The 18,790-nt window shown below is 39.1% G+C and overlaps 1 protein-coding gene across 5 annotated transcripts in view; it reads left to right on the top strand.

Moving 5' to 3' along the window:
* Nucleotides 1-18,790, top strand: part of ABCC4 (ATP binding cassette subfamily C member 4) — a 142,458-nt gene that overhangs the window by 27,805 nt on the left and 95,863 nt on the right. For all 5 annotated transcript variants that reach the window (XR_005259508.1, XM_038158844.1, XM_038158855.1 and 2 more), the window contains 8 exons: nt 770-1,019; nt 3,168-3,272; nt 7,480-7,569; nt 7,929-8,120; nt 9,619-9,713; nt 9,820-9,906; nt 16,108-16,204; nt 17,339-17,557. Coding sequence is in view for 4 of the 5 variants with exons in the window: in XM_038158844.1 (XP_038014772.1) it covers nt 770-1,019; nt 3,168-3,272; nt 7,480-7,569; nt 7,929-8,120; nt 9,619-9,713; nt 9,820-9,906; nt 16,108-16,204; nt 17,339-17,557 (1,135 nt within the window). In the remaining variant the exon portion in view is untranslated. The remainder of the gene's footprint in view (nt 1-769; nt 1,020-3,167; nt 3,273-7,479; nt 7,570-7,928; nt 8,121-9,618; nt 9,714-9,819; nt 9,907-16,107; nt 16,205-17,338; nt 17,558-18,790) is intronic.

The following is an 18,790-nucleotide window of genomic DNA, read 5'->3' as shown; positions in this document are numbered from 1 at the left end:
GTGTCTGTGTGTCTGTGCAATACTTCAGTCACTATTTAGCTTGGGCAATGACTGGCAAAACAGTTGGCCTCACAGGTCAGTGTTTTCTTAATTTATGAACCGGAATTCCTAGAGCAAAAGAAGCCAGGAGCAGGGTCCAAATTGGGAAGGATTTAGACTGAGATGAAAGGAAATACTCTAAATCCTGTGGTATAGCTTGAGGAGCAGCAGCTGAATAATGGAAATACTTGGGCCATGGGCAAACTCTTGATCTTCTGGAAATTGCCCTGGTTTTTTTGACTGCAGAGTATGTGTTGGTCTTGTCATGAGTTTAGTGACTGAACTCCACTGGATTTTGATATTGGAAGGATAAGGAGTTTGTGGGTGCTTGGCCTTTATACAGGCCAATTGAATGAAAATACTAGTTTGACTACAGAAGAAAAGAGTAGTATGTTAGTTTTCTGACTCTGAAAAATAATTGTTTTCTATAGCTATTAAGATATTAAATATAATGCATTTCTCCTCTGAATTTCCAAGCCTCTTAAATTCCGGTTGATTTTTTGGGGTTTTTTGTGGTTTTTTAGGTTTGGTTGGTTGGTTTTGGTTTTATTTTGTTATTTACCATATAACATGTTTTCTTCACAGTTGTTTGCATATGAGTTGGGGTGGTGCAAGGGGAGGAGAAAGGATGTGAAAGTAGAATCCTGGTGGGAGGTTTCCCTCATCCTATTGTTGAGGGTAGCAGCAATGGGAGAGATTGGTATGATTTGTTTATGTTTTGCATTTTTAGGAAGGAAATTGCCATGATTATGAAAAGCTCTTACCTTCGAGGACTGAACTTAGCCTCATTCTTTGTGGCAAGCAAAATAACAGTGTTCATGACTTTCATGGCATACGTACTACTTGGCAACGTCATCTCTGCCAGCAGGGTGTTTGTGGCAGTGTCCCTCTATGGGGCAGTGAGACTCACAGTGACCCTGTTCTTCCCTTCGGCTGTGGAGAGAGTGTCTGAGTCGGTGATCAGCATCCGGCGGATCAAGGTAGCGTTACTGACTGGGAGGGGGTGTGGATTCCTTGTCATACTCTACCTTTGTTCCTTCTCTTACTCTACCTTTGTTGCTTACTCTACATTTGTCACTGACAAATGCAGCCTTAGTAAGGTTTTGCAGTTTGGGATTTGTGATGAAATAACCTGTTTTGGAAACGGAATGTGTCTGTGCATAGAAGGACATTGAGATGCTTGAGCGCATGCAGAGGAGGGCAGTTAGGTTGGTGAGGGGCAGGGGCTTGGAACACAAGTTCTGTGAGGAACAGCTGAAGGAGCTAGGGTTGTCTTGCCTGGAGAAAAGGAGACTCAGAGGTGACCTTATCAGTCTCTACAACTCCCTGAAAGGTTGTTGTAGCCAAGTGGAGGTTCATCTCTCTCCAGGCAGCAACTGATAGAACCAGAGGACGCAGTCTCAAGCTGTATCAAGGGAAGTGTAGGTTGGATATTAGGAAAAAGTTTTTTACAGAAAGGGTGATAAAGTTCTGGAATGGTCTGCCTGGGTGGTGGAGTCACCATCCCTGGATGTGTTTAAAGAAAGCCTGGATGTGGCACTGGGTGCCATGGTTTAGTTGAGGTGTTGGGGCATGGGTTGGACTCGATGATCTTGAAGGTCTCTTCCAACCTAGTCCTTCTTAGAATTCTGTATGCAGGTACAAAAAACATGATGTGCCCTGTAGGGTGGGCTGAGATGTAGGAGAAAAGTGTGCATGGCAAAGAGGTGTTGTAGACATTTCTGAAGTAAGAGGAACGTGTGTACAGATAAGCAGGCATGCTGGGATTGGGGTTTGAAGAACAAAGCAGGCAGATGGGAGCTGTAGGATTCATATTTCACACTGCAGTACCCTGTCATCTGTGAAGGACAGGTGTGAACCCCAGCTTCCCTCTTGTGGCTGCTTTCAGTGCTGGAATGAAGACTCAAATTCAGTAAGAACGAGCAGTGGTAGTGCTGATGCTGGTCTAACAGAACCAGCATCATGTTCTGATGCTCTTTGGTGTTAACAGGAGTGTGTTGTACACCACGGACCACTGTGTTAAAATGCTTGGCTTCTCACTGCACTCCGTAACAATGCCCACCAGCTGGAGTCTGAGCAGTACCTCTGTGCCTGGAAAAGCCTAGCAGTAATCTCCCTGCTCTCCCATGGCTCCCGACCTCCTCCTCCTGCTTCCTCTTAGTTACTGCTTTCTGTAAGTCTTCAGCAGCTATCTCACATCTGCAAACTCTTAGTTGAGTACTTGTTAACTAGTCTTGGCTTTTACGATCAATACGTTCCTTCTCTTCCCAAAATATTGTCTGCTGCTGCCTAAGATCCTTAGGCTCCATGAGTCAAAGGATAAAGGAACTTTTTTTTAGGTTTTGTCATAAAACTGTGGCAGCTGTTAACCTTAAAAGTTTTCTGTGGAAGTAGCCCCTTTCCTTTCTAAATGTGTTTGGGCTATTGAAAATCTAGCATCAGGCAAGGTGTGGCAGAAGTGTGGCTATGGTACAAAATGCATGCTTATACAAATTGAAGGAAAAGTTTGCTGACTGTAGAATAGAAGCACATTAGTGAATGTGGAGCGAGCCAGTTTTGCAGATGTAAGCAAGTTTCTTTTTTTGTTCATGTCCTGGATTTTAAAATGAGGAAGTGTTCAGAGAGTGTTCTGTCTTCTATTGGCCACTTAAAGAATGCTTAATAGAGACAGTGGACAGCTGCTTATTGTGTCCTCATTATTCTTCCAATGAAATAACATAAGCCTTTGCCAGCAGTGAAATGAGAAGGTGTTGCAGTGAGGGTTTCACCTCTTCTGCATGGAAAGAGGGAGTTAAACAGTTTTAAAAGTTGTTAGTAATTCAAGGAAAAGACAGGACGGGTTCTAAAGATCCATTTCTTTCTGGAATTCTTTATTGAGCAGGTGATTGTTACAGTCCTCTCCTATTAATTCTGCACTTCTGGAGGTTTTTTGGGAGGGGAGAGCTAGCTGGTTACAGGTACACTGTTGTAGTTGTGTGTATTGCCTTGGAAATGCAATTCTTTGATCAGTTTGTGGTTGTTTTTTCCAACCCATAATTAATGTTGTGTATGCTGCCTTCAAAAAATGTGTTCCTTTCCCATTCTCAGTCTCATTGCTGGCAATATCCTCTGCCTTTCTTTTATTGCAGAACTTTCTGATGCTTGATGAGGTCTCACACTTCAAGCCACAACAGCATGGCAGTAATGAAAATACCATTCTTCATGTTCAAGATTTGACTTGCTCTTGGGATAAGGTAAATTCAGTTGCATATTGAGTATATCGGTGCTGCGGCATTTGAAGTCCAAAATGCAGTGTGTGTATGTATAATGTGCTGATACTTTGTATTCCATCCTTTGTGTTTGAGAATCCTTTCAGTGTGTTGAGCTAACTCTGTGGAATGGTGCTGAAGACACTATCAAGTGCATCTTAGAAGCAGCTATTTCTCAATACTATACTAAATGAAAAACATTGTGTTTCTCGGGGAAAATATCTCTTTTTATTAAGCAGCACTGAATTGTGGCAGAGGTACTTAAACTCGAATTCAGGACAGACAGCACAGCAAGGTCAGCCTTATCCTGTGGGTTTTTTTTCTGTGAACTGAGTGCTTGATCAGTCCATTAGTCTAAAGCAGTACAATATTATACTTATCACAACAGGTTTGAAAGCTTTAGAGACGAGTCAGCACATATTTGTTACTCTGTATTTTGAGACTGTTCAGCTGCACATTTTTGCTGCTTAAAATGCACCAAACTCACCAAAATGGCTAGAAAAAGGGACAATAAACATGTGATAAATATATTATATATCTCTTTTATGTAATAAAAGCGAGGGTTGAGTGTTTCTGTTTTAAAACTTCAATTGCTATGGTAAGCAGCAATTTGTGAGGAATTGTTGGTACTATTGCAGCCTGGCAGTATCCTCATACAAGAAAGACTTCAGTCTCCATTACAAGTGCTGGAAGCTCTAAAAATTACTTTTGCATATAAATGTAATGCAAATAAGACATCTCATATTTCCCTTTCTAAGCCCTGTTCTTGGGACCTGTATTGTGTCCCAAGGAAGATCAGGTGTGAAAACATATGAGGTGAGGATCTACCTACTTGTAGCTACGTAGCTGCAAAAGACAATTACTATTTTATTCTGCTTTACTTTCTCAGATTTCTCTGTAGCATCAATATTTCTGAGGCATTGACCAAGCTTTTAAAAATTAATAGATATGGAAGAATTGATTGTGAATACATTCTAATGCAAAGTGCAGTGTATTGCCTAATCTTTGTTTTCTTCTCAAACTGACTTTGGTACCACCATTAACAATTTACAGGAAATGGTTGCATAAAGTGCCCATAAACCACCTTTTTTTTCATTAGTTGTTTACATTGCATAAAGCAGGGTGGCATGACTGGAATTACTGGTTTCCTTTCAGTTAAAACCAAAACCCAAATCAAGCCATCCACAAAACTGTTAATGTAACTTCCATTTTGATATTTAATTGCAGTGTGCATGGGAGAAGCACATTTCTCTCAGAACTGTTAAGATCTGCTTTGAAAGTTTCTACTATACACTCTTAAAGTGATGTAAAATAATTTTATAGACTTGCTCACTGAAAAAAGTGGTAAGTTCTGATAGAGACACATTATGAAAGGAATAATATAAATATGTATCCTTTGTCAAGCAGGAGGCTTAGCTTGCTACCCTGACTAAGTTTCTCAAGACACTTTAGATGTCTGTACAGACACTCTACAGCAGGATGATGATTTTTTTTTGTTTTTTAGAGATTGTGTGCCAAAAGGGATACTAAAAACACCAACCAAGAAGCAACCCATGAATCCAAAATCACTTGATGTAAAAAAGGATTATTAGCTACACTTTTAGGAAAACAGCCTAACATGATGTATTACAGTTTCTCAAAAGATAAACAAAACCAATTAATTCCTGGTCACACTCTTGTTTTACTTAGGCAAGTGTTATCTGAGTACCACAGGCTAGTCTGATACCAGCATGGAACTAGGGATTCTTCAGTACAGCTTTTTACTGATGTTCCTTGAATTTACAGAATAGTCTGTCTGCTCAACTGAGCAACTTCAGATTTAAAATCTCATTTAAAAAATTTTAACATCTCATTTAAAATCTCATTCAAAATCTCTCAGCATTTGAGCAGAGGCAAAATTTATCCCTTGTAATTTTAGTCCTTACATAGAAGCCTAAGTAGTATGGTAATTTCATGCAATATATGATCTCTGTGTCCCTTAGGTGGGCAGAACTATTTCATTTTCTTGTGTGTAGGATGTGTAAGGTCTGCCCAAGCTCACCTAAGGAGTTGCTCCCCTGAAGGGATCATTCTTGTGTCCTCTTGTCCTTGCATTTACTGTCTGTTGCCTCCCTTATGCTTGTTGTTAATGCTGGTTTGTATGACCTTGTGGTGAAGCAGCTTGGAGGGATAAAGCAATAGAAAATGAATCACTTTTAATGAGATCAGTTTTCTGTTAGCTAAGTCCCATAAACAACGTGTGCAAGGTTAGGCAGAAGGAGGAAAGTTAGAGACACAGCAAGCTGACAGGGCACTGGGGAGCTGGGACATTTCTGATAATGAGCTGTCAGGTGTACTTAGCTGCAATATTAGTCTGTGCTCTAATTTAAGTGCCTCAGTTTAGTGCCTAAAAATAGATGTGGTGAATTCAGGACAAATTGTCTTTAATTATAGGGAATGCTATTTTGGAAAAATATTGTGTTTCTTAGGTGTGTGGCTGTGCTGTTTGCTTGAATTACTACTTTTGTGTAGGCTCTGTGATAACTTCCAGTACTGCTTTAATGTATAGTGTGGCAGTAACAGTTTAAAAACTTTTTAAATGTTTTTTGGGTCTTACGTTATATTTTTTTAAGTTTTTGATGTGGGTGGAAATGTCTTTGCACTTCTGTGAATACAGAAGCACAACCTCAAGAGGTCTGAAGAAGGGCCTGTGTGTCTGAAAGCTTATTTATTTTTTCTATATAGACATTGATTTAGGAAGAGATATTTTCTCTTCCTACAAACAGTATGTTAAAAAAATAAAATCTTTGGGAGTCATAAATTTGTAGAGTTCTCCTGACTTTAGCACTTAGGTGAACACCTGAGCTGTGCACTCTGGGCAGAGGAATCAACTTCGAGGTCAGGTGGGGTTGTGCAGAGAAAAGGAAAAAAATCCCGTTGGTGCCACCTTGTGGAAATATATAATGGCAGCAAAAGTGGTTTAGCAGAGCTGCACAAGGAGCCCGAGTCCAGCTTCTGGCAGCGTGAGGATCTCCTGCGAGCCCTGCGGTGTGTCCCAGAGCTCTGGCTGCCAGGCTGCCTGCCAGTGATTTCTCCTGGCACGAGTGAGGGAGGACGTGTGTGCTATCCCAGCCATCACAGATGTGGATAGGTACTGCATTTCTGTTTCTTCCCAAATAATTGGAAATGAATTCCTGGCTTCTTCCTTTGCAGTCCCTGAATGTTTTTGTCTTGTGTCATCTTTTGCGTGGAGTTATGGTGGTGGCTTTTTCAGCCCCTTGAACTTCAAAAGGTGGCTGGAGATTTTAAGGTATTCTTAACCTTGCTCTTCTGTTTTTGGAGTTTAAGGCTGAGCTTTTGTTCAGTCCTTTAATCAAAGTACTTTTGGGGTTTTTTTTTAATGCATGTGTTTTACTGTTTGCGTTTCAGTGTCAGTCATGCTTAGTGCGGGTGAAGATGCAAATGAAGGCAGGTTGTATTACAAAGGTGCTTTGCTTTAATGAGAGGGAGCTGCACCTGGTCCTTAAAAATTGCTGTTTAGCATAGCTGTTAAAGACATGAGCATCCTTTCTTTCCACAGCTAGGCATTTTTGGAACCTTGATAGGAGAGGTGTAACATATGTTGGGACATAAGCTCATCCATAACGTAAGGGATAGGCATAGTAGAAAGGAATATTAACAGACACTCCTAGGGTAGTACGAAAGAATATCCAGTATACAAGATGCAGTTGTGTAAAATCAAATGGCATTTTTATGGTTTTACTTTGGATAGAGCCTTGACTAGAGCAAACACAGCCCTGGCTTTCCTGAGGCTCTGAGAGCCTCAGCTCCCCATTTGTCTGTGTGCTCAGAGTCTCTGAGTGTGTTGTGCTGGGGCTGGGAATGCCGGTGTGGTGGCCAGCACAGAGCTCATGTTCCTGAGGCTGCCACCCAGATACGTAGGGTCTGAGGAAGCCCTGCTTCTGCTGCCTTTGGCCTCCTTATTCCTTGAATGCTGTTTCAGCTGTGTTGCATGTTCGTGGTGAAGGATGAGGTTCTTTCAAAAGTGTTTGTGAATTACAGAAGAGGCAAAAATCATATGCCTGAAAATATGGTGGGCATATAGACTGGTAGGTTATAGTGATGTATGCACATTGTTTCCTGTTTCTAAATGCTTTTTTTGATGGTTTATATTTCATTACTGAGAAATCCTGACTTTTTCTCAAATCCCCAGAATTTAGAAACCCCAACACTTCAACAGATTTCGTTTACTGCCAGACGAGGGGAGTTACTGGCTGTGATTGGTCCTGTAGGAGCTGGAAAAGTAAGTCTTAATATTTACGCCATTTCATGAGGCTATTAAATGTGAAAACTAGAAACCTGAAAATACACAGTTCCTCTGTGTGTATAATAACACATTCCACATCAGGATACTGGCATTCAAGTTAGCCCATGTCCTCATGGGTGGGGAGGAGGTGATGAGGAGCTTTACAGTATTTTGTGTGTTGCTTCAAGACTGCGTGAAAAAGGTACTAGTGCTTTTCTGCTGTTAGCAGTAGTTGAGACACAAGGTGAAATAGGCCATCGTGGTAGTAAACACTGCCCAGTCTCTGTGATGTCTTTACTGCAAGCAAACTTTTTAATTATTACTTTTATTACTTTTTTTTTTTAAATCTTTTCCAGTCTTCACTCTTGAGTGCCGTGCTTGGTGAGCTGCCTAAAGACAAGGGTTCAATAAATGTTACTGGAAGAATTGCCTATGTTTCACAGCAGCCTTGGGTCTTTTCTGGCACTGTAAGAAGTAATATACTGTTTGACAAGGAATATGAGAAAGAAAAATATGAAAATGTTTTAAAAGTCTGTGCTCTTAAAAAGGTAAGGCTTTCTCTTTGTTTATTTTATTTCCACTGTTATTTTTATTTTAGTGTTCTTTCAGACCTGTGGTACAGGCTGCAATGTACAATATATGGAATTGTTAAAAGCAGCATGTGAAATGACTCCTGTTGCTTATCAGAAATGTGTAATTATTTTTGCCATCCTTGTGTAAGGCATCCTCTTCTAATTCCCAAAACTTACACTAGGGGGAGGTATAGCATGTGTGAAGCTCTGACAAATTTGGGAAAAGCTGTTCCCTATTATTTTATTCCATAATTACATTTTAGCCCTTTTCACGCATATTATGGTAGGGATATGTGCAAATGCAGTAAGAGGCAGAAAACAAATGATCAAGCTAGCACTCTTTGTGACTTTCATTTCATAAATATCCTATATGCTTTCCTTTGAAATAAATATTGTGTTTGCTGTATATTATGCATTGCAAACAGCTATCAAAAGAACCTTAGGGCTATGTACTGGAGAGCTTGCTGAACCCAAGTAGTTTTATGAAAAAATATATTTGAAAGGTTCATGTGCAAAGGAGTTTGTGACATGAGATATAGAAGAGGATTAAGCCAGATTTGTCAAGAAACAGACATTTTGGTTGGCAGCTAAAAAGGTTCTGTGCAGCATGTTATGATATTTCTGTCAGCAGCGACACAGGTGAAAAGCAGATGGTTACTGTAGTGAACATTTTTTGCAAGATTTTTACTCTTGGCAGATAGAGTTTTAGTGTCTCCTGCTGATATTCAGTCATGCTGTTGTCTAAACTTAAGGCTTTAATGACTTTAAAAGACAGCAAACAGCATTTAAAAAATCCCCACTTCATATTGATGGTAGATTTGCTTTCATAGTTTTCTTGCAAATTTATGTGTCTTATAAAAGCTGTGAATAAGCTTTCAGAATATGTTTTGTAGCTTAATGTAAAACTTCTGTATTTTCTGAATAGGAAATATGATAGTATGACATGGAGCACTCTGTAATTTTGTTGTCTTATCCACAGTCCTGAAGTCCCAAATTAACCAAATCTGTGTGATGTATGTTGTAGATATTTTTCCTGAATACTTTGCAATAAGAATAAAAGCAATGCAGTTTTTTGGGATGTTGGCAAGATAATTTACCGATAATAGTTAGTGCAGTTTGTATTTTTTTGTGACAGCTAATTTTGTTCAAATAAAACTTAGACTTTTTAGTATTTTATTTGATTTTCTGAATTGCCAATAAATATTCCTTGTAAGACTAAGGACTTTCCTCTGGCACAGCTGTAGAAAAAGTGAACTTTAGGATCTCATCTATTTTTTCCGCTTTCTCTATTACCTTTTGCTGAAACTATAGAGTCATAAAATAACTGCAGATATTACATTTAGTATGAAACCTTATATTTTAATGTGTTACATTAATACTTTTCAAATAAGAAATGTTACATTGAAACAGCTTTGTCAGTCTTTGAAGTTAAAATGATTTAAAAAATATTTTATCTGTTCTTTCATGTTTGCAGGACTTGGAATTATTGGCAAATGGTGACCTAACAGTAATAGGAGATCGTGGAGCTACTCTGAGTGGGGGACAGAAGGCCCGTGTAAATCTGGCCAGGCTAGTGGTTTTTGCTGTTTCTAAAATTTATAAATTGTCAGATTCCAGTGACTAAAGTAAACTTATCTAAGACTTGGTTATACTGACATTTCTTTAAACCTTTTAGAGCTGTGTATCAAGATGCAGACATCTATCTTTTGGATGACCCACTGAGTGCAGTAGATGCTGAAGTTGGAAGACATCTGTTTGAAAAGTATGTTACTGCTTTATTTTAATATAAAATGCAACTGTTTTGTTGTAATTCCTTATCAAAAAACTTGAGAAAGCATTTCTGAGGAGATGGATTTCTTCACGAAACTTTGTACATTCACTTTCTGATTTGTTTTTCCCCTGTTTTATATAATTGGAAGATACAGGGTAATTTTCTTCTCTGTGTTTTGTTGATTTTGTTCTTTATTTTTAAAAGCCCTGTAAAAATCTGTTTTGAAGATATTATAAGTAGAAATATTCTTGAGGGAATATGTGCCATTTTCTTAAGTCATACATGAGTAATTGGGGTTTATGAGTAATGGGGTTTACGAATATTAGTACTGAGTGAAGAATAAAATGGGCTGGGATTTTAAATCTCTTCTTAGTTTGCTACAACTTGCTAGTAATAAGCACTTAATTCATCTGGCTAAAGGAGAGGACAGAATTGTCTTAGACTGTCGAATAATTTTTAATTTTGATTCTTGAAATTTCTCATGGATAGGTGAAACAGGGCATGTGGCTTGCAGATTAGACAGCAGAGAGCAGAAATAGAGGGAAAGAGAATGTACAAGTTTACTGTGTAAGAGAGGGATACTGGACCTTGCCCCATTTCCAGAGAAACAGGAGAGAGTTCATTAAAAGTCAAGTTCCTTTTTCAGTGAGTTTCTTCTTCTCCATCCTTCTGAAACTGTCTAATCTAAGGCACGTAGGTGAGTATCAGATTAATTTGGTTAGTCTCAGCCAGTGTTTTGTCCTTACTTCTTCACAGCTTGCAACTCTCTATGTTAAAAGGTATAATCTAGAATTTACTAGAAGGAAAAGCTTCTGTTGATGAATCTTGGGTTGAGGCTTCAGTAAATGTGTTTTGTTTAGCATACTTGCATCCTTGGAATTCCATGCTCCAAATACATGAATTAATTTGGTTTTCCTATTGTTCTCTCCTGTCCTCCCCCAGATAATCATAAAAACTTGCAGAAATCTTGCAGAAAGGGTCATAGAAATTGCACTGAGTAGCAGTGGCATGAATGTTCTTTTTTCCCCATACAGGGAAGCTTTTAGTATTTAAATTTGAAAGTGTACATCCATTTTATGCTTGCAGTTTCAAATCTGGACCCTCTGAAACCCTTTAACATTTTGCTTTATTTTACTGATGTTTTCAAAAGGCTATTGTTTGTTTCTGTCTGCTAGTATGGAGTAAGAGTTTTATGATGCATGGGCTTTACGTTCATTTTCCAGCTGCCACGACTGATAGATGGAGTTCATCACGTCTGTAGTTCACGTGCACTATCAAATTCCTTTAATGCCTGTTGAAGCTTTCTGGGCTTCAGCTGCTGCTTTTCTGTTTCTGCACAAGATCTCTGTGCAACTCCAGCATCTGACTGTATCAGTGCCTGAGTTCTGATAGTGCACCCACCTGAGCTGTTAACCTGTCTCTTCCTGAAGTCTTAAGGTCTCTTCATAAAGAGGAAGACAGGAAAGTACCCTGGTGCCTTGTGAAGGAGGTCAGGCTGCCTCTTCAGCTTACTCTGCTTTTCATGTGAGCTGTGACACTGGCAGCATCTACATTCTACTGCAAACCTGGAAGTGTGAATTTTTGCACGTGCAAAACCATAAAGGAGATAGAAGCCATTGCGCTGTGTTTTGCTGATAAGTGTGTGAAGATGAGGAGGAATAAGGAGGTTATCTCAGGGAATTTGAAACTCAGACGAGTAGCTGAGGTTGTTTCTGTACTTTCATTTTTTTCTCCGCAACTCCAGATCAGATTGAGCAGAACACAAAGAAGTAGAATGAATGCATTTTTTAGAAAATGGACTGGGTGGAGTAGTACTGGGAAGGAAAACCAAGAGGGGGAGTTTTTATGAACAGAAGTTGTCTTCTGAGGCCTTCATGGAATCTGTGAAGGTACTGGGGTAGTGGGGAGAGCGTTATGTTCAGTAAGTTGCTTTGAGAAACAAGGCAAGGCATGTACTTTAGTGCTTCCTGAATAGTGCTAGAAATGTGGAGAAGACAGAGAGCACTTGGGCAAGAATGGTTTCTTAGAACATGGTGCTGAGGAATGTCCAAAACACCACTTCATGCAGGCTGCTCCCCCAGGAGTCCAAACCACGAGGCTTAAAACAATGGATGAGATGGAAGAAACAGGGGATTTTTTAATGAGAATCTGAAGTGGATATTGTTCAGTTCACTCGCTCTTTTTTTCTTGCAATTTTATGTTAAAGTTTATTTTTTTTACAAGTGTCTAGTCTACGTGTTTACAAAGATAGGTATGTTCCTAGTAATTCCCCGAAGCTATGGCATGTGGATGGCTGGTTCATTATATTTGCTGCTTTTCTGTGTTCTATTCAGCTACTGCAGTAAGTAGTTTAAAATATATAAATACTTTTCAAATGAGAAAGAATGCAAGTAGCACAGCTCCAGTGGGAAAACAGACCATGAAATTATTAATAAAGGACTTCAGCTTTTAAGAATTTCTTTGTGATACAGACAAGTTGTTCTGTGGATGATAGAGTAGATAAAGGCAGTTTTTCAATTAATTCCTCTTTGCTGGTCAGATTCCTTGGAAGATATAAACTGAAGATTTTCTATTTTTTGTGTTATTTGTTGCCTTTTTTCCTGTGAGTTCTTGATAGTTAATAGTAGGCATGCTTCAGCCTTTTTCCAGTGGGGGGGTTGCCACTATAGTTATATATTATATATGTAACTATAATATATATATATATATATACACACACACACACATATATATATATATATATAAAAACTATAAAATATTATATATATGTTTATACATATTTGTATTTGAATATGAAAATATGCCTTTGTTTTATGTTTATTTAAATAAAAATAGCTTTTAATTCACTTTTAAGAAATCCAATATTTTGAGACCTCTGGTTTCAAAATGAGCGACAGCCATCACAGATCCAGTAGCACATTTCTTTGTATGGTGAAGTTTGGAGCAGATGGGGATTTCTAAGAAAATCATTCAATGGCACTTGTATCTCAAGCAATTTCCTACACTCCCTTTTTGTATATATATTGCTGTAGATTATATGGTTTCAGATCACCTTTAGATAGAGATAAAATTGTGTCCCACCAGCAGTATTGACTCAAAAGTCATGTTTTTAAGAGTGAGATTTATATTTCATCGGTCTATTTTGGCATGTCTTTCTGTAGGTATTGTTACTTCCTGTGTATCTTTTTCAGTGACAGGAGCTGTGTACAAGTCTCAGTTGATGATCAGCCTGATTTCTTTCTCCTCTGTGCTTGTGAGAGTAGACAGAGTTGCAGGACAGTTTAGGAATCTTTTAAAATAAGACCTAAAGGACGTAAAGTTGTGATGATTCTTGGGGGTGGTAGGCACATCATTTCTAGTATCAGACAGAAGTCACATAGAAAAAGTTCACAGACACCCAGATCTCTGGCTCAGGAAGTTCCTAATATATGGACTTTGGAAGCTGGAAATGAGTGCCAGAGGAAGCATCTCCTGTGTACTTTCTCCAGCCATTCAGTGCTACCTGGTGCCTGGAATAGGTCTGCAGTTTTTGTGGACCAGTTGTATTTATGTATGGCTAGGACTTGTCATGCCATGGAGATAAATGATTATCAAGGTAGGCACAGAAGCAGAAGCAGCAGAGTAGAAGTAGAGACAACAGAGTAGAATGCATAGGGTATGTGGGTTTTTTGTCTCTGGCAAGCATAGCACACTTTTTTTTTAAATTTTGTCAATTTTGAAATGTGCAAAACTAACTGGGGGATTGTTCTCCCTAAATTGCTGAAATTTCAACGGAAGGGAGAGGAAAACAAATATAGGAAGTAAATTAATGTAACAAAGGGTTTATGCCTGTGAGCACTTATGTATGTGCTTTAATTTCATTTCAGTGCTTATTTTCATTGAAATGAATATAAGTATTAACTAGAGTAAAGTTAAACTTGCATGTAAACTTCCAAAAAGGAGAGGGAAGAAGAATGTTAAGAAAGAAAGTTGAATCATTAAAGAAGAGACATTTTGCAGAGGTGAAAGAAAGCTGGTTCTTGGAGATAAAAACTTAAAAAAGATTGAAGAGAAACTTGTCTCAAAGAAAAGCAGACCTGATAGGGAAGGAAGAACAAATGAGGATTTGTATGCATGAAGCGCAAAGACTTCCTTTGCGCAGGGGTGCACTGTGTTTTTGTAGGCCCCTTTCTTAGTGCCTTCTGCTTCATGCTCTTCACTATCAAAGCTCGAGCTAATTATTTTTTAATTCTGTAGCAGTTTGCTGTCAAAGTGCAGTGGATTTTTCAAATGGATTATAGTATCCTGTTACTCAAGTTGGTTAACTTAAAAGACTCTTGTATTTTTTAGCAGAATCGGAAGGGTGTTAATTTCTAGAGAGGTCTGTCCTGGCTCTGGTATATCTGATGATGTAGTAAGTTCATTGATGGTACATTTTTAGGTGATGGAAAACCAGGCAACACTAAAGTCAGTTCTGGAAACAGAGATTTGTGAAGTTTTGTCTATGGGATGTGAATTAGTAGGTGCATGCAGCAGGGTAAAGTGCCAGGTGTTGAGTCCATGAAGGCAGGGATCAGTAGTGTGGAAAAGGAGGTGTAGAGTGCTGTAGATGAGAAACCCAGTATGACTCAGTAATGTCATGCTCTTGTTAAGGGAATGGCACCTTGGGTTTATGACTGGTACTATATCTGGCAGTACAAGCAAAGTAATACTCCTGTTATGTTTTGTACATGTAAGGTCTCAGCTGAAATAATGTTTTAATTTTGTGCTCTTCAGAAAATGTATAGACCAGCTTCATACTGCAGTATAAGTAGTCAGGAACATTCAGGTGTCCAGGGCAGGGAGGCAAAATAGAAAGCTATCTGCAACTTAAAAGAAAAGTCTGTTTGGGAGACTTCTTTATTACTTTTATTTGTTTTTCTTTCATGTCTGGAGGAGAAGGACTTCAAGTATGAAGGGACCTTGTACACAGGAATGATCTGGTCTAGGGACCTTTGGGGAAGTAATGGATTGAAATTGCACCAAAGGACTTAAACTTGAACTTCAGAGAAAAAAAAATTATAATGGCAAGGGTAGCTTGTCCCTGGAATACATTTTCAAGGGTGTTGAAATTTCTGTTTAGCTTAAACATGGAGAAGAACCCATTTAACTTCTGCCAGGAAAATTTTTATGTTTAAATTGATTCTTAGTTGGGGAAGAAGATGCAACTTTCACAGTCCCTTCATCTCGCTTTTTCTTGTACTCAAGAAAAGTTGAAGAACCTTTGGGTGTTCTCTGTCTGGATCTCCTGTGACTGTGTGCACGGGTGTGCATGTGCTTGTACATTTAATAAATGTGGCAGTGGTGACTGGAGGTGGTGCAGCAGTTTGTCCTGTTGTCAGGCATGAAGTGTGCTCACAGTCTTAACAAAGCGTGCCTCTGAATAGTGGACAATCCCAGGGAAGGTGAACTATAGGGTTTTAAAAGGCAGATAAAAAGGTTGTGGCAGGGCTGGGCTGGCTCCAGCAGATGTCTGAACTCTTGGACCAGTTACATCCACTGCTGAGAAGGCTTTCAGTGGGTTCTCTGTATAGTCAGTGAGAAAGGGACGTGCTATCTGATCATGATTCACTTCGAATTGGGCTTTTCACCTGGTTGTTGTTCTTCAGTTATACAGAGCAGTATTTCTAAAAGTAGATGGATGATGAAACTAAGCCTTAGTGAACCAGTTGGAAAAATAAACACTTATGGACTATTTTGGAATGTTTTGGGGTTTTTTTCCTTAAATCAGTAATATGTTTAATTCTCCCGAAGTCACTGTGGCTCAGTGTTACATCTGGTCTGAAAGCTTCTCTCAAGGAAGAGATACTTTTACTGGCTGTATTTCTCCTTAATTTTCCACAGTATCTTGCCCTTCTTTCTCTTTCTTTTTTATAATTTTTTTAAAATACTCTCTTTGCAATTCAGCTTATGACATGTACATTTGTTACAAGAATGTTTAAGACAACTTTAATGAAATTTTTTCCAGAAATAATTGTATTTCTTTTCTCTACCTTAAAAACTTAAAGAGTTAAAAAAGGAACCTGTTTTGTTAAGGTTTTATATTGTTTTTGTAAATCTAGTAAGCACGGTCATCTTCTTATTTTAAAAACTGAGTAATTGAATAGGTTTTCCAGAAATAACTAAAATATTTTAGGACATTTAATTTTAATTAATCTTTCCATCTCTTTGCAGATGTATTTGTCAGGCCTTACATCAGAAGATTTCTGTTTTGGTCACTCACCAGTTGCAATATCTCCGTGCTGCAAATCAGATTATAATTTTAAAGGATGTAAGTGATTTCAATGTCTATACTTATACTTTTTAATTATCCTTTTTAATATAAGAAAGGAAAAACAAAGTCAGGTTTTAATTTTTAGTTTGTAAATATATTTTCTCTCTACTTATGACTACATATGATTTTCAAGTTTTACAGGTATTAATAAGTTGATTTTTCTTGGAATACCTTCCCTGAAAAATCTGTTTCTGAATTTTATCATGAGTGTAAATAATCTTGCTTAGTAATAATTATTTCTTCAAACACTTTGTCTGGGTTTGAAATAAAAATTTAGCCTTCCCTTGCTTCAAATTTAATATACTCTGAGACTGTGTTAATGTTTTGCTTTTGTTCTTGTTTCTTACACTTCTGTGTGAACTAAGAACTGTGTTAATTTTGCAACAAATCAATTTTTAAATTAAGGCTGAGAAGTAGTCTCAGATGCCTTTGAGAATGAGCATGCCTTCAGTACATCTGGTTCCTTCCCATCTTCATTGTACCAGATACTGAGAGGCAGAGGGGAAATGCAAGCACTGCAGTTGGAGCTTTTTTTCCTGTTTTTTTTTTTTTTAGGGCTGGGTAGTGAAATATTTGAAACTACTTTTGATGCATCACAATGGTGCAAAAAATGGCACTGTCCCTCTTTTTCTTTCCATTCAGATTGCTTTAAAAGTTTCGGTAGCTGTTGAGAAATGAGTTTTTGGTAGAGCTGAAAGAAATATGGACATGTGTTGCTCCTTGTAAGGTTCTGTGAGAACCAGAAAATGGAGATGGTGTTTACCCCTGGGATGGAGCAATATAAAAAGACTGATGATTGTGTATGTGGTTTAATAGGTTGTCCTAAAGCTGCATGGCTTGGCATGTCCCACAGCTTCTCCAGGGAATTGATTCTTCCCTGGCTGTAACTGGGGCTGTTCTCATCCTGTTTGTTTGTTGGCCCTGTTAGCTGCTACAAGTTGACTGGTCAGAGCTTAAAGACCTTGTTTCTGCTCCTCTAAGTGAGGAACTCATAGAGGCTTCAGCTCAGTTACTGCAGTGGGATGTGTGCCCAGCAACTGCAGAACCCCAGAGGTAGCAAGGACAGGTAAGAAAAATTGTCGTTTATGGAAAGTATATAATGAAGGTACTAAAAGTTTATATTGATTGTAGGGTAAAATGGTGGGAAAAGGTACCTATGCAGAGTTCCTGAGATCTGGCATCGACTTTGCTTCCCTTTTGAAAAAAGATGAGGAGGTGGTAGAACAGCTGTCAGTTCCAGGAACCCCCAACCTGAAGTCTGCCCGGAACCGAACCTTCTCGGAGTCCTCTGTCTTGTCCCAGGATTCGTCCGTCCACTCGCAGAAAGATGGAGCTGTGGAACAACCACCTGTGAGTGCTCAGAGGAGAGAAGTGTCTTGATTCTTGTCTGGCTGGTTTTTAACTTAAATTTTGATATGGGCTTTCCCTGCAGCATTGGGATTTCAGGGATTACTGAATTGCATTATCAGGTGAGAGCTCGCCTGTGGAGGACCTTCCCAGCTGTGCTTGGCTGGCAGCTTGCAGCTCAGCGTGGTGCTGTTCAAACCCAGCAGAGTCAGCCTGTGCAGTTCAGCATCAGCTCTGCTGGCTGCTGGGAGCATTCCTTGTATGAGTCCAGAGCCACCACACTGCGCTTTTTTCAGCCTGTCCTCTGACAGCAGTGCTGTAAAGGGCCTGTCCCACTGTATTGGGAGGGTTCACTGTGTTTGTGCAGTGTTGAACTGAAAGGAGCACTTTCCCTGAAGTCCTGAGCTCTGGGAAGTGCATCTAGAAGCTGTGGCTTTATGCAAAGTCTGGATTTGCATGGCTGGCATCAACATACCCATAAACATACGCACATGATCTTGAGCTGGCCCTGCGGGGGTAATCCTGGGACACTGCTGCCTTGCTCTCTCCAGCCCTTTTGTTGGTGAAAACAGAAGGCTTTGTATGGTGCCAGTGTGACTTCCAGGTGCCTCTCTTATCTCTTGGTCTGCCCAGTGCAAAAGCAACCCTGAAGTTTCTGTACCAGAAGTTGCCTTCTGCTGGTGTGTTTGCATTCACATCATAAATGCAGGCTCCCTGTAACCCTGCTAGGCTTGTGCCAGCACTGCATCCATGGAACAAGCAATCCCTGTATGTTCCTGATGATTGTCACCCCTATGCTGTGGGTATATATTATCTCTGTTTCTTCTCTGTGGTGAAAAGCAGTGAGATTAAAAAAATTTAAAAAAAAAAAAACAAACAAAAAAGCTGCAGACTTTTCAATGCCTTTTTGAGGAATGGTTTTATGCTCCAAAGCAGTAAACTTACATTATTAATGCCTCAATGGCAATTCCAGTCTTAAATTCTCTTAAATTTCTGGAGGTATACCAAACTTCTTAGCAGCATTGAGACTGTTGGATGGGGATGGGGAGAAGCAGGAAGGTGTGGTGCCTGAAGAAACCAAAAGCAAAGATGGCCTTCTCACCTTTTATGGATGAGTAGGTTGGATTTCTCTTTTCATGTCTGTCAGGTCTCTTGATGCCACTGCTCTTGTACAGCCATGTCTTGTGGCAACAAAATCAGCTGTTACATGTCCACTGAACTGACACTAGTTTTTAT

This window comes from Motacilla alba, chromosome 1 (assembly GCF_015832195.1).
Source record: "Motacilla alba alba isolate MOTALB_02 chromosome 1, Motacilla_alba_V1.0_pri, whole genome shotgun sequence".
NCBI lineage: Eukaryota > Metazoa > Chordata > Aves > Passeriformes > Motacillidae > Motacilla > Motacilla alba.
The sequence above is the reverse complement of the archived record's forward strand: the minus strand, read 5'-3'. Positions and strand labels throughout refer to the sequence as shown.